The sequence below is a fragment of the Sceloporus undulatus genome, chromosome 1 (genome assembly GCF_019175285.1).
Source record: "Sceloporus undulatus isolate JIND9_A2432 ecotype Alabama chromosome 1, SceUnd_v1.1, whole genome shotgun sequence".
In the NCBI taxonomy this organism is placed as follows: Eukaryota; Metazoa; Chordata; class Lepidosauria; order Squamata; family Phrynosomatidae; genus Sceloporus; species Sceloporus undulatus.
This window is the reverse complement of record NC_056522.1, coordinates 244,758,156-244,770,481: the sequence shown is the minus strand read 5'-3', so window position 1 is coordinate 244,770,481 and position 12,326 is coordinate 244,758,156. Positions and strand designations below refer to the sequence as shown.

The 12,326-nt window shown below is 37.7% G+C and overlaps 1 protein-coding gene across 1 annotated transcript in view; it reads right to left on the bottom strand.

The window, feature by feature from the left end:
* Positions 1 to 733: 733 nt before the first annotated feature.
* The window catches only part of CNTNAP5 (contactin associated protein family member 5), a 479,983-nt gene continuing 468,390 nt past the window's right edge, over positions 734 to 12,326 (bottom strand). Inside the window, exons 23-24 of the mRNA XM_042445209.1 lie at positions 7,141 to 7,212; positions 734 to 4,155 (exon numbers count right to left, since the gene is read on the bottom strand). Coding sequence (XP_042301143.1) covers positions 3,959 to 4,155; positions 7,141 to 7,212 — 269 coding nt within the window. The 3' untranslated portion in view covers positions 734 to 3,958. The remainder of the gene's footprint in view (positions 4,156 to 7,140; positions 7,213 to 12,326) is intronic.

Here is a 12,326-nt window from a genome sequence, read left to right as displayed (position 1 = left end):
TTACGATGGATAGAATGTTCTTTAACAAAGTTGAATGGTTTGTGGCATAGATCATTCATCTTATTTAAAATGGACAGGTTTTTTCCCCTAATTATTATTAAGAGTGACATAAGGTTTTTCAGATCACAGAGCATCAGACCTACATTGTATAAAGTCATCTTTCCAACACACATTTGTGAGTTAAGTGCAGTTTCCAGTCTAAGATGACTGTAGAAATGTATAATTAAAAACAGGTAAGTGGATTTACATATTGCTATATAAAAAAATTAACTGGAAGGCTCATTGGTCTTCTGACTTAAGATGCAATAAGCATTTTTAGTTACAGAGGAAATATACTAATTGTTTCTGGGAACAACCCCCTTTTCTGATTATCCTATAGATGGAAGCAGAGGTATATATTCTAAGGTACAGAACGATAGTAAGATGCTCACGGAAATTAAACCTACAGTAACAACAACCCCTAGAATTATGGAGTGACATTAATGGCAAAAATTGCTCAGGAGAAGGTGAATGAACAATCTAGGACTGGAAAGGGCCAAAGCTATATGTCTGCAGGCAATAAACATATCCCCAGAAGAGGTGGCAAGTTGGTGATCTAATTTTTTTTTTGCTAATTTTGTTGCAAAAGGAAGCAATAAGTAATTTTAGCAATTTTCTTCCCCATGTCAGAAAGTCTTAACACCCCCCCACACACACACACACACATTTTTCAAAGATGTATGCAAAATTCACATGTGGAATTTTAGCTCAGAAAACAGTGTTTTCTGGACAAGAAACAAATTTTGCACAGAATAAGTCGTGAACTGTCAGGGTAATCTGACACTTGAAAAATTCATTTTTCACACTTTTTAAAAAAATTTCAATCCCTAACAAGTTGCCATTTGAAGTGTTGCTAAAGGTTAGTATAAATGCTGAAAAATTGCCCTATTTAGGAAACTCAGACTGCAGCTGTGAAGTGTGTGAGATACTTTTTTTTCTTTCCCTTTTCATATACAATAGTGATATAAATAATATGTTCAAATTTTATTATCCTTGATAAGAAAGGATATCTGGAAAAATATGTATTTATTTTGAATATTTATACCTTTCTCTTCAGCCACAAAAGTTTTCAGGGTGGCTTACAAATTGCCTTGAGATTTTTCACCCTTCAATTAATCATTTTCAGTGGGGTTTTCCCCTCAAAATATCCTTATCTATGCAAAACAATGAAAAAAACAACAACGTTTTCCCTCCATAAACAGAATTTTTGTAGAAAGACCCAGAAATGTGCAAAATAATGAGAAATGCACAAAAATGGTTTCAAGTTGAACCAGAAGGGAGAAACATTTGTAATTCCCCACCCATGCAATAATGAAATAAGAAAAATAAAATGCATCCCTGGTATAGAGAGATTTACTCCGACATGCAATGATCAACTTCTCTCACAAGAAAGGACTACAAAGCCTTTCTCAAGGTCTGAAAATTACAAGCTGAATATTGCAGGTCTTCCTGAGATACATGTCATATACCCCTCAGCGGAATCTATTCCTACTTCCTGCCCTCAAGGTGGGAGACACAATGTCTTCGTAGCCTTAGTTCCAATGTCAGACATTGGTTGTTAAGCTAAAGATGCAGTTATGACTTCTATTTTTCTGGATCATTCTTAGTACACTTTAGCTGCTTCTATGTTTGTTTTTAAATATTTTGGTTGTGGTTTTCAATGTACCTTTTCAATTATGGTGGATGACAGTGTTGTGTGATTTCCCATCCCCTGCATTACACATCTCTCCATTTTCGGTTTCCTTGACAGCTCACACTTCTTGGTGTAAAAAAGAACCAGGAGAGATCTTGCTTCAGGCTATCTACCTCTGGGTTTTAATTGAAGTGTGGGGAGTTCCTGCCAAGATCTGGTAGTACAATAAAAGGAAGACGCAGAAAGAGTCCTTGCCCACCTCATAATTAAGATACGTAAAAGTGATATGATTTTTTAAAACAAAATCTGCTTTTTGGAATCCCCCTTTCTTCTCTTAAACCAATGGAAGTGATTCAATAAGACTGGTTGAAAAAATGCGAGTAACTTCTCAGCATAGCACTAACCTCAACCACTGCAGGCTGCAACTCTATTACTTCTGCTATAGCAGAGAGGGATGCACTCATATTGTCAATCTGAAATTCTAGATTTTTTTCATAGCCAATCTTGAGGAAGTAAGGATCTCTCGGCAAGTACCTGTGCCATTTAGACTTCTATACGCTATAAGTATCTACACGAATAGCAGCCAAGTTCTTAAATATTTCCACAAATTAGACAAAATCTGCTTCTGGGTATATGTGTGCACAAACACGCACTTCACATACCAAATTATAAAATATTCAGATTATCAAGTGTCATAGCTAGAGTTCACAGATCAAAAGAGATATAAAATATTAACAGCAGATAGTGGGATACAGGGGTCTTAAGGTCCCTGACATTCTATCTTGTGTGTAAAACTGCATGCTATTGGAAAGGGAAGGGGTGATTTTGATATTAGCCTTATGTTCTGGAAAAGTTTTTTTTTTTTGTTTTGTTTTTGCATACTTTTAAAGATGTTTTAGGGATCTGTTGTCCATTCTCTGAACTCTAGCTTTTATTTATTAAATTCAAATAAAAGTTTGATTCTAATAATTTTGCTTCTTGCCTCCAAATTATGTTCAGGTCCCAGTTCTAAGTAGCACAACTAACAATTTTGTTCAAATTAGGTTTTTGCAGAACCCTTAATAACTTCCTAGAATGTTTGATAACTGAAGGTGCTACTTTCCATGCATTACCTGGTGCTGTAAATGTTCCATCACAGGGCACTGACAAGTTGTAGGATGCAATTGAAGGGTGCTTTGGACAAATGTTGGGCCCAAATACCTACTCCCACTTTTCACAGAGCCATTTATATTATGTGAAAGTGGGTGCTGCTGTGGTCTGGGTGATTTTTATGTGTGGCAAAATTTTAATATTTGGGGGACATGTGATTTACCGTGATAGATATAAGGCAGCAAAGGTGTTAAACAGTAGTAGAGAAAAGCAGCCTATTAGTATTCCCCACTGTAAACAGATCACATCAGTGGGAATACCACTACAACACAAAAGATTGTTGCCATTGGTGTTCTTAAAGAGTGGGGAGTAGGAAAGATAACGTGCTACTGCTTATTGCAGCTCTGAAACAGAGTGAAGTGGTGACAACATTTTCTCATATTGCAAAAGAAAAATGCATTACCATTTTCCCAGCCCAGCCCCACAAAAGATTAGAAATATCTTTGAGGGGACATTTTTACCCAATCTCTGGCCAAAATTTCTGGTACAAATAGTTTGACCCAGCATTAATTTGGAGCACCATTTCCATCAAAGTTGTTTTGTAAAGACAAGAGAAAAAAGGAACCTTTAGGTCAAAATGTCACACTAAAAGGTTAGAAAAGGATATGATAGGGATAAAGTCTTCCAAATCTTCAACTTGCAAAATCATCACAGCACCACCAACATGAAACAAAATTATTATACCAATCTGGCTCCTGTTAAACATACATTTAAAAAAAATAGAGATAATTTGGTCATATTCTTTCCCACTACTTTGTTGCAATAGCTGTGTTGCTACATAGTTAGCTGGTACACTTTACCTCTAGTATATATCACTCAGGTCCGATATGAAATGACGAATTAAATGCTGCCCAGAAACTAAACATTCAACCAGAAACTAAATGATCAACCATGCATGTTAGGAGGAACTTAGATAAAACACACAGTTGATTGAACTGTTAAGCATTAACTGTTGTGGTGCATTTGAACAAAGAAACAGAGACATTGCAGTTGCTCTCTTCTGTGCAAAGTGGGTTCTTTCCAAAAGGGTGGGGTAATTCAAAAGAAATTGATGGGTAAAGAATAAAATAAATCACTACCACCACCACCATCAAAATCAAAGAAATGCCAAAGTGTAACAAGGAGCTAGAGAATTTTCTAGATGAAGTATTCTCTTTTGCACTCGCTCACTGTGTTCTGCAAGTCAATATCAGTCTTAAAAGAACTCTCAAGATGTTCTGGGTATTCTTTTTCCTTTGTCTGGCTGCTCCGATGTGTCTGTTTGTGCTGGTAAAGAAATCTGCTCATAATGGCCACGATACAAAAGATGATGAAGATTACCACTGCTATAACACCTGGAGAAGAGGAGGAAAACATAGACATGAAAGGAAAAACAAAGCAAGAACTGAGTTAGCAGCACAGATTTCACTTTGGGTGGAATCACATTATGTTGGGAAGCTCATGACAGTTTCTAAAGTTAAGATTCTCCTTATAACTAAGCCGTATTTGCAGTTACAGGGGGTGAAATAGATGGCTGGGAAAACACGGCTTGAGCCCCCCTTTTGCCATAAGCAGATCAAGTCTATGGTGACCACATGGCCTGCTCTAAAAGTAGGCAGTGGCTACTGGCCCCAACCCGGCTTCTTTTTGTTCTGGTCTAAAGTACTAAAGGCATCCTTGGCATGGCTTCTGACCACACTGGATATGTGCATTGTCTAAATGGCTTGCTTCCAATGTGACTAGAAGCCACTTCTTTCAGCCTGGGTATTTTGGGCCAGAGATTTCAAAACAGCTGTACCTGGTTGTCCTGTTTAAGGTCCAATTTGCTCTGCAAAAATAATGCAGTGTGACAAAACTTTAACTGCCATGGCACCATGTTATGGAATCTTGGGATTTGCATTTTGTTGTGGAACCAGAGCTCTCTGACAGAGAAGGCTAAATACCTCACAAAACTACAGATCCTAGAATTCCATAGCATTAAGCCATGCCATTTTAAGTGGTGTCAAACTGCATTAATTCTGCAATACAGATTAGATTGTAGTTTCACTAGAGAAACAGACAATTTTGATTGAACTTCATCAGGTCCTTAGCCATCTTAACAGCAGTTGGTGGTACAAGGACATAGTCATTATGAATCATCAGATCAGCAAAATGGACACTGCTGGTGGAACAGATTAACCCCTTCTCTTACACCTTCTGAGTGTTCCCCTTCTGCTTTGTAGATGAAAATCCCTTGTCTGATGTTGAACATCGCTCAAAATTTAGTTACTAGAAAGAAAAGGTCTACAAGAATAGAGGTATGTTAATCTACTCAATTAATCTATATAGGTCCTATGTAGATTCACTGAGTGATAATATTTCTATTATGAAACTTTCAAAATTGATCATTTAATAAATGCATAATGACATAAATTTGTTATGACACTTTAAACATTGATCATTTAATTAATCCATATTGACACTGCTTAGCAGATCATATTGTATAGTGGTTTGAGCTCTTGACTATAATTGTATCATATGTTTTGTGGGGATTTGTTGGATTTTAGACCTATAAGCTTATCCAGATGCAAGTGGTTGTTTAGGCTACTGGGTTAGAATGGTGAAGCTTATGGTGCTAGTTTAATTACTTTCCTCTGTGTATTCTAAATCATGCTATTCAATTACGAAGGCCAATGGGTCATAAAGTTTGATGACTCATTGCTTTATGATGCTTTGAGATAACAGTGGATTAAGTCAAAGCAGATGATTCATCAAGAACACATGAGACTGTTCTCATTTAAGTGGCTGGACTTGTAGTTATATCCTTGGGTCTATTCTGCAGTGCAGTGAACTAAAGGAGTATTCAGAAGTTGTGAGCAGACCATCAACTGCATCATATTTGTCTGTCAGTCTCTTTCCACCTTTCGCTCTTTCTCTTTCTGGGTTCTAACATTGTTTCTAATAAATCTTTTTCCTATTAATATCGAACACTGAAGTATCTTCAGGGCTATATGATCAATTGAACTTGCCCTACTGAGCAAATGATAGAGGTGCAAATGATAGAGGTGCCTCAGATGTCCTCTCTTAGCCTTCGGAAACTCTTGTTTCTGATGCTGAGGATTCAAATTTGATTGGAAGATGCAGATTGGGAGGTATACATTTCTCTTTCTACTTGGTTCCAACTGGAAGGAAAGTATGAGAATGGAAGACTGAAAAGAGGGAAGGGAATATATTGCTGTTTCTCCTCTCTATCTTCTGTCCTGCTAGTTTGAGTTGCAAAGCAGCTTGGTAGCTTTGAATATTCCCATCCCCACTGAAAGGATTGCCCTGTGAACCTTCCTTTCTACAGCACATGGACCTGAACTTGCCAGTGAGATCTCTACAATGATAGTACTCACTGTCCTGGATGCTTGATAACTGACCTACCCAATCAGTGTATCAAAACCAATCTGAAGCCTTTCCTACTGTCAATGTGAGTCTTCCGCATCAATAATTTGGAACCCTGATTGCTTTTCTCCACTCATTTTTTTTGTTCTCTCGGAGCAAAGTGGGATTGATATAAAGTGACCAAATATCCCTTCACAGCTAGTTGACCAGAACAAGTATAGCAGGTCCTTCCCATCCATGGGGGTTTGGTTCTTGTCCCTCCTCCCCCATGGATGGGAAAAAATGTGGGAGCGCAAGCTGATATTAGTCAATAGGTGGTGACATGCATGTGCCTGTATATAGGATGGAACTATCCCATTCAAAAACCATAAATTGAAAAATTTGGAGTTATTCTAGAATAAATCGTTCTAGCTTTGTTATTCACTGCTTTGACATGCAATGATACAGAAGGACAAGCAATGTTCCATTACAAACCCTTATTGATGAACGTATAATAGAAAGATTGGAAGGTGTTCAGGAATAAATGGTGAGGATTGTTCAAAGGTACTATGTTATAAGAGCATAATTCTAATGCAAATATGTTGTTGGTAGAAATTTGAGAAGCACTGTGAAGCCAATATACTGAAGTGGTTTGTGTGTTGGACTAGCACTCTAAAGACCAGGGTTCAAATCCCCGCTTGGCCATGTGCATGGAAACCTACTGGTAACCTTGGGCAAGTTCCACTCTCTCAGTCTCAGATGAAGGCAAAGGCAAACGCCCATGAACAAATCTTATCAAGAAAACCCTGTAATATGTTAGCCTTCAGGTTGTCATATATCAGAAACACCTTGAAGGCATGTAACAACAACTGCAGAGGTTTAATAATAGCAACTGCCACACAAAACTGCAGGACAATCATCAGTAGATATGAGCCAATACTAATCAACCATATTAGGAAAGCATTTCTTGCTCAGCTTTTTGAAAAACATCTTACCTCCAATAACAGCTGAATCACTCCTGACAGCATTGGTGAGTGGCTCTCTTTCGTCTGCCTTCCCAAATGGATCTATATTTCAGAAAGGATAAGAAGATTGTTCTGTATAAGCAATATATCTCAACAAGCATTATACTCCTGAAAACCACCCACCAAAGATACTTTCTTGGTAGTAGCAAGTTTGGTACACAGAAATGGCTTATTTGGCCCAAACCTGTGAGCTATTCTTCTTCAGTTATCTCAATTGCCACTCCAAGAGCCAATTCACATGCTATCCACAATTTTTCCTTGTTTTCTTTCTAATTATGAAGAACAGCCATGTGATATTCCAAAATGGAATAGACTGCTTGAAGGGTGATGGAAAGGCTACTTATCACTTTTATCTCAACCCACTCTCTCTCTTTCTTTCCTTCTTGGTCACACACATAACAGAGAGAGGGAGAGAGAAAGAGCACTTTTTTATCTATGAGGAAAGATATATGCTTAATTATGTGAAGAGAAAAGTTTTTTTGAGTGGGTGGGATTTAACTGGATAAATAGAACTAAAATAAATAGTTAAGTATCTCTATCATTTGCTATTCTTCTTCAACTGGGGAACTGGTTCCATGATTCAGATAAGGCCTGTGGAGGTCTCTCATCTTGACCACATTCTTAATTTCTGTTACTTCTCATCAGAGAGAAGAGGAAAATGAGTATTTAAAGCTTGGGAAGCTGCTAACATGGAAAAAAATCTCTCTGCCCTAAAAACTGTTATGTGGAATTGAATTCTGACTTGTGCTGACATTTAAGAGTGAAAACACAGCAAATGAATGGTAAAAGTAAATGGTTAAATGGTGGGACTGTAGGTCAGTGCTTGGAACCTGTGGGAGCAATGCAAATTGCCAAATCCAAACCACCAGCCCATATTTTGCTGTTTGTTACAGTAGACAGCTTGTGAAAATAAGATAAATGCAGCTTGATACCAAGAGAGAAAAGAAATATAAGAATGAAAGCATGACTCTAAATTTTTAAAAGTCACTAAAACATATACATGCATTTTTAGAATCCATTTGGACTAGAACATACAAGAATGTTTAGGTTCAAGAGCTATGTTCACTTTCTGTGAGTAAGGCCCACTGTAATAGTAAGGTTTATTTCTGGGTAGACATAGACAAGGTTTTGCTGCTAGACAAACAAATATTGAATTTAACAAGAATTCTCTGCAACAGGTTTTCACTGAGATGTATACCCAGCAATTTAATAAAACTGATGGCTGGATAGCAGATAGTTTTATTGTTGATTGCCTTGCAATATAACAAATTTTGCTGGCTTGGGCTAGAACACAGTGGTTTGATTCCTCATGTTGTGACAAAACATTCTGATTGGCTGTAAAATGTGGACATTTATCTGCTCCAATATGATTGGATTATAACTTACAAATTTGAGGTGGTGACACAAAATGAGAAGAAGCTGAACTATCAACATCTGCTTGAGGAGTGTATGAACAGAATCAACAGTTTGGGAGTAAGATCACTCTTTGCCATTAAGGAACTGTCAGTCCAAACCTACCAGCTGAATTCTGTGCATGAGGGGAAAGTGTGAAGAAGGTGGGAGACAAAAAGTAAATAAATCCCTATATATAATATCCTGGTTTTTGTTTTTTTTAAATTCCAGCACAGATTTGTCACAAGGCTCCTATGGGGCCCTAGATTGTTTGCCTGTATGCTTTCATCTCCATTGAATCCAATGGCAACACGTTTGAGTTTGGAAATTATAAAATAACATTAGCTTCTGGTTTTCTATTTGTGGGCTTTTAGCCACACTAAGGAGTGAAAAATCAGACTTGAAGGTTAGTACAGGGAAGGCAAATATTCAAGCCACATCAACACAATTCACATACAGATGTTATTAATCTAAAGCCCAGCACTGTTACAAACCAAGGAAGACAGAAAAGGCTCTAAACCTTAATTTGATTTTTCTGTATATGAGTATGTCTTGATACATGTAGGTAAAGCCTGCAGGAAAAAGAAAAGTGTGTGTATGTGTTTTGTGTGTGTGCCCATGCATATGTGTATATGTTTAGAGATTTCTATACTTTCTTTCAATAAAAGCATCCAAGGAAGATTAAAAAACCAAATACAACAATTCAAACAAAAACAGAATTAAAACAGTATATGCAAAAAAAAAAAAAAAAAAAAAAAGAATAGCTGACTGCCAGTTGGTTTATTCTAACACTATGCTTTACTTTAATTCTATGTTGTGTATTGAACAGTGCCTTGTTGACTTTTTAGCTCCACACATAACAGTAATCCTTAAAAACAGAGCACAATGGGATGTATGCATGTAATCTCTGATTTACTTGGTCAGGGCACATGTCCCCCACAGGCAGACCAGCTAACAGAATCCATTACAAATCAACATTACATCAACTGGCAGGGAAATTCCCATTAGTGTCTCCTCTCTGAATTTCTCATTTGAGTTTCAGTGAGTCAGGAGATCGAGAAATTATAAGTGGGCACATTTTCCATTGTTGTATACTTTTCTTTTCCTCCTTCCACCCTGTTTTCTAGCTGAACTGTAAATACATTCTACAGGGAAATGGGAAAGAACCTAATTCATCTATGCACATATACCTTTGAAATTCTGGCCCTGAGCTTGTCTCACATTGCTAAAATGAATCACAGAAACACAGTGAACAGAACAGGGTTGAAATAAAGTTCAGAATGTGTTAAAAAGCCAATGCATTCTATCAAATGGTGGTTTTACATTAGAAGAGAGGGCTTGTGCTAACACAAGGTGAGGGCACTTGATTGTTATGTGTTTTTTTATTAAAAAACAACAACAAAACCCTGATTTTTTTCTACTTAATATATCCTTCCACATTGTATCCTATCTTCTTTCACTAGTTCCTTCAATCCTTGGGATTTCAAGAGGTGTAAGAATCAGCCTAACATATAAGTGACTTGCATGCTTGATTGTAAATGATAGTATAAAGCAACCATAGGACAAAACTCAACAGTTATGTTCTGCATTACTGTTGCTACTAAGACTGAATTCAAAATAATGAAGCAAATTACTAGAGGTTGCACGGGGGGGGGGGGGTACAGATTCCTAGGGAAAACATTTTTCTAGGCGTCTGTAGGCACTCCAACAAAATTCTGTGGTCAATATCCAGTGGGCATTGACCACAGAGTTGTTCTGGAGGACTCAGAAATTCCCAAAGAGGTGTTCTCTCAGGCCAAAGAAATTGTGGTTTTTAATTCACATTTTCCCACTTTCATGGGGGTCCTGTGTCCCCAACCCCAATGAATGTAGAGGGCTCACTCTATGCAGAAATAAGGCTAACAGTATGTCAGTAACAAAAGCACCAAAGTGGTGCTATGCAGGAGGGGAGCTGGATTTACTCATTGACAGATCTATTGTGCAATCTGTGGCAAGAATCTCACAGGATGCTCTAGTCACAGGGCTTAGGGTAAGATATTATATGAGGTCAATTAAGTTATATAGCCACTTATTTCCTTCTGCATCTCTTTATTCATTTATTAGACTCAGCTTTGCTAGTATCAGATCATGAAATAATTATATTAAGGAGTGGGGAGTTGGTGATTGTGATCTGAGTTGTTCTCGTTGTGTCGTTCTCTTTTTAATTTCCCTTGTCTTGCTCAATAGCCTTTCGTGTCTTTCTTATTATTGTAAATTTGTTTATGAGTTCATGTTTATTTATGCTGTGAAAGTTATTTCCCTTCCTACACTGTTCCTAGATGTTTTTGTTAGCTCCTACAATGAAGGCAGGGCCTCTGTTTTAAAGCTGTCTGGGACCACCCTAAGTCCTTAAGCATGCATTACATTATTAGTGTGTTACAACATTAGTAGCCTCCTCTAACACCTTGTGATTCAGCACCAAGAGATTTTGCTCAGGACAAAATCAGAAAACCATCAGTAGCCAGGGAGCAGGGCCAAGACCCATAGGGAAGAATGATGATTCTCTTGGGAAAATTCAGAATGTCAATTTGTTTTGTTTGGGTTTTTTGCTGAAAGGGAGGCTGAACTGTTAGTAATGCACTTGCAGAGATCAACCAGTGTGAAAAGTAAATTGAGCCTGGATACAAATATGAGGTGCTGCTGCATAGCAAGAAAGTGAAGCCTAGAATATTTTCTGTATTTTTTCCTTCTATGGCAAGTAAGAATTAAGAGTTCTATTTTTTCAAGGTTGTGTTTCTCTCCATGTCTTCATAGCTATGTGTGTTCTTTATTTGCCTTCAGTTGGGAAATAGTCATTCAGAAACTCTTACTAAAAGTATGCACTTACTTGAGGCCCAAGATGGGTTTTGCTCCAACCATATGTAGTTAATGGCCAGAATTGAAGCATGGGACCTTGAGACTCAAGACAAATGTTGCCTTTGTTCTTCAGTGCATAGCAAAGCACAAGCGTCTCATCTCAAAGAAGTACAGAAATACAGTACAAATTTGGGGACCAAATATTAATCCCCAGATTAGTAACTAAACATCAACGGAGAATAAGCACACAGGGGATTAACTACCTCCCACCAGCCAAGACAGCAAAAAAGCTATAAACGTTTTGCGTCAATGGCTAAGTTTTTGCGCCAGGAGAGGCACTTAAAAATATTGGTATGCAAGATGAAGTTACTTTAAGTAAAGAATATGGAAATAAACAAATATTATTTTCAGGCACACTCTATAACCTTTTATGTGAAAAGATAGGACTCAGCAGAGACATTGCATTACCTCTTACTGCTCCCTGGCCTCAGTAATGGGTGAGAACTAGTTAAAGCCTATGGAAGAGGCACGCCAGAGGGGAAGAGCAAAGAGACCAATAAGGGCCCAGAGGCCAGTGTGATACGCAGTCATTTAACTATTTTCCTCAGATGGCAGCCCTATGGGGTTTTGTTATCCGGCTGCTGTCGCCAGTTTGTGAGAGGCCACCTATTTTCCTTTAATTACTTTTCTTTCATGGCAGCACCATGGGCCTTTCTATCTCACTGTTGGCCCCAATTTGTGACAAGCACTTGTACTTTTTGGGGAAAAAATCCTTATTAGTTTGTGACACTACCACGTATGTGTGACGGTTACTTTATTTTTCCCGTGTACAGCAACTTCTAAGTGAAACAAATTTCTTTATTTGTAAATGTCAGTAGCATGGTTAGTTATTCAAGTCCCAGACAAGCCTGTAGGTGAAGAATAATAAA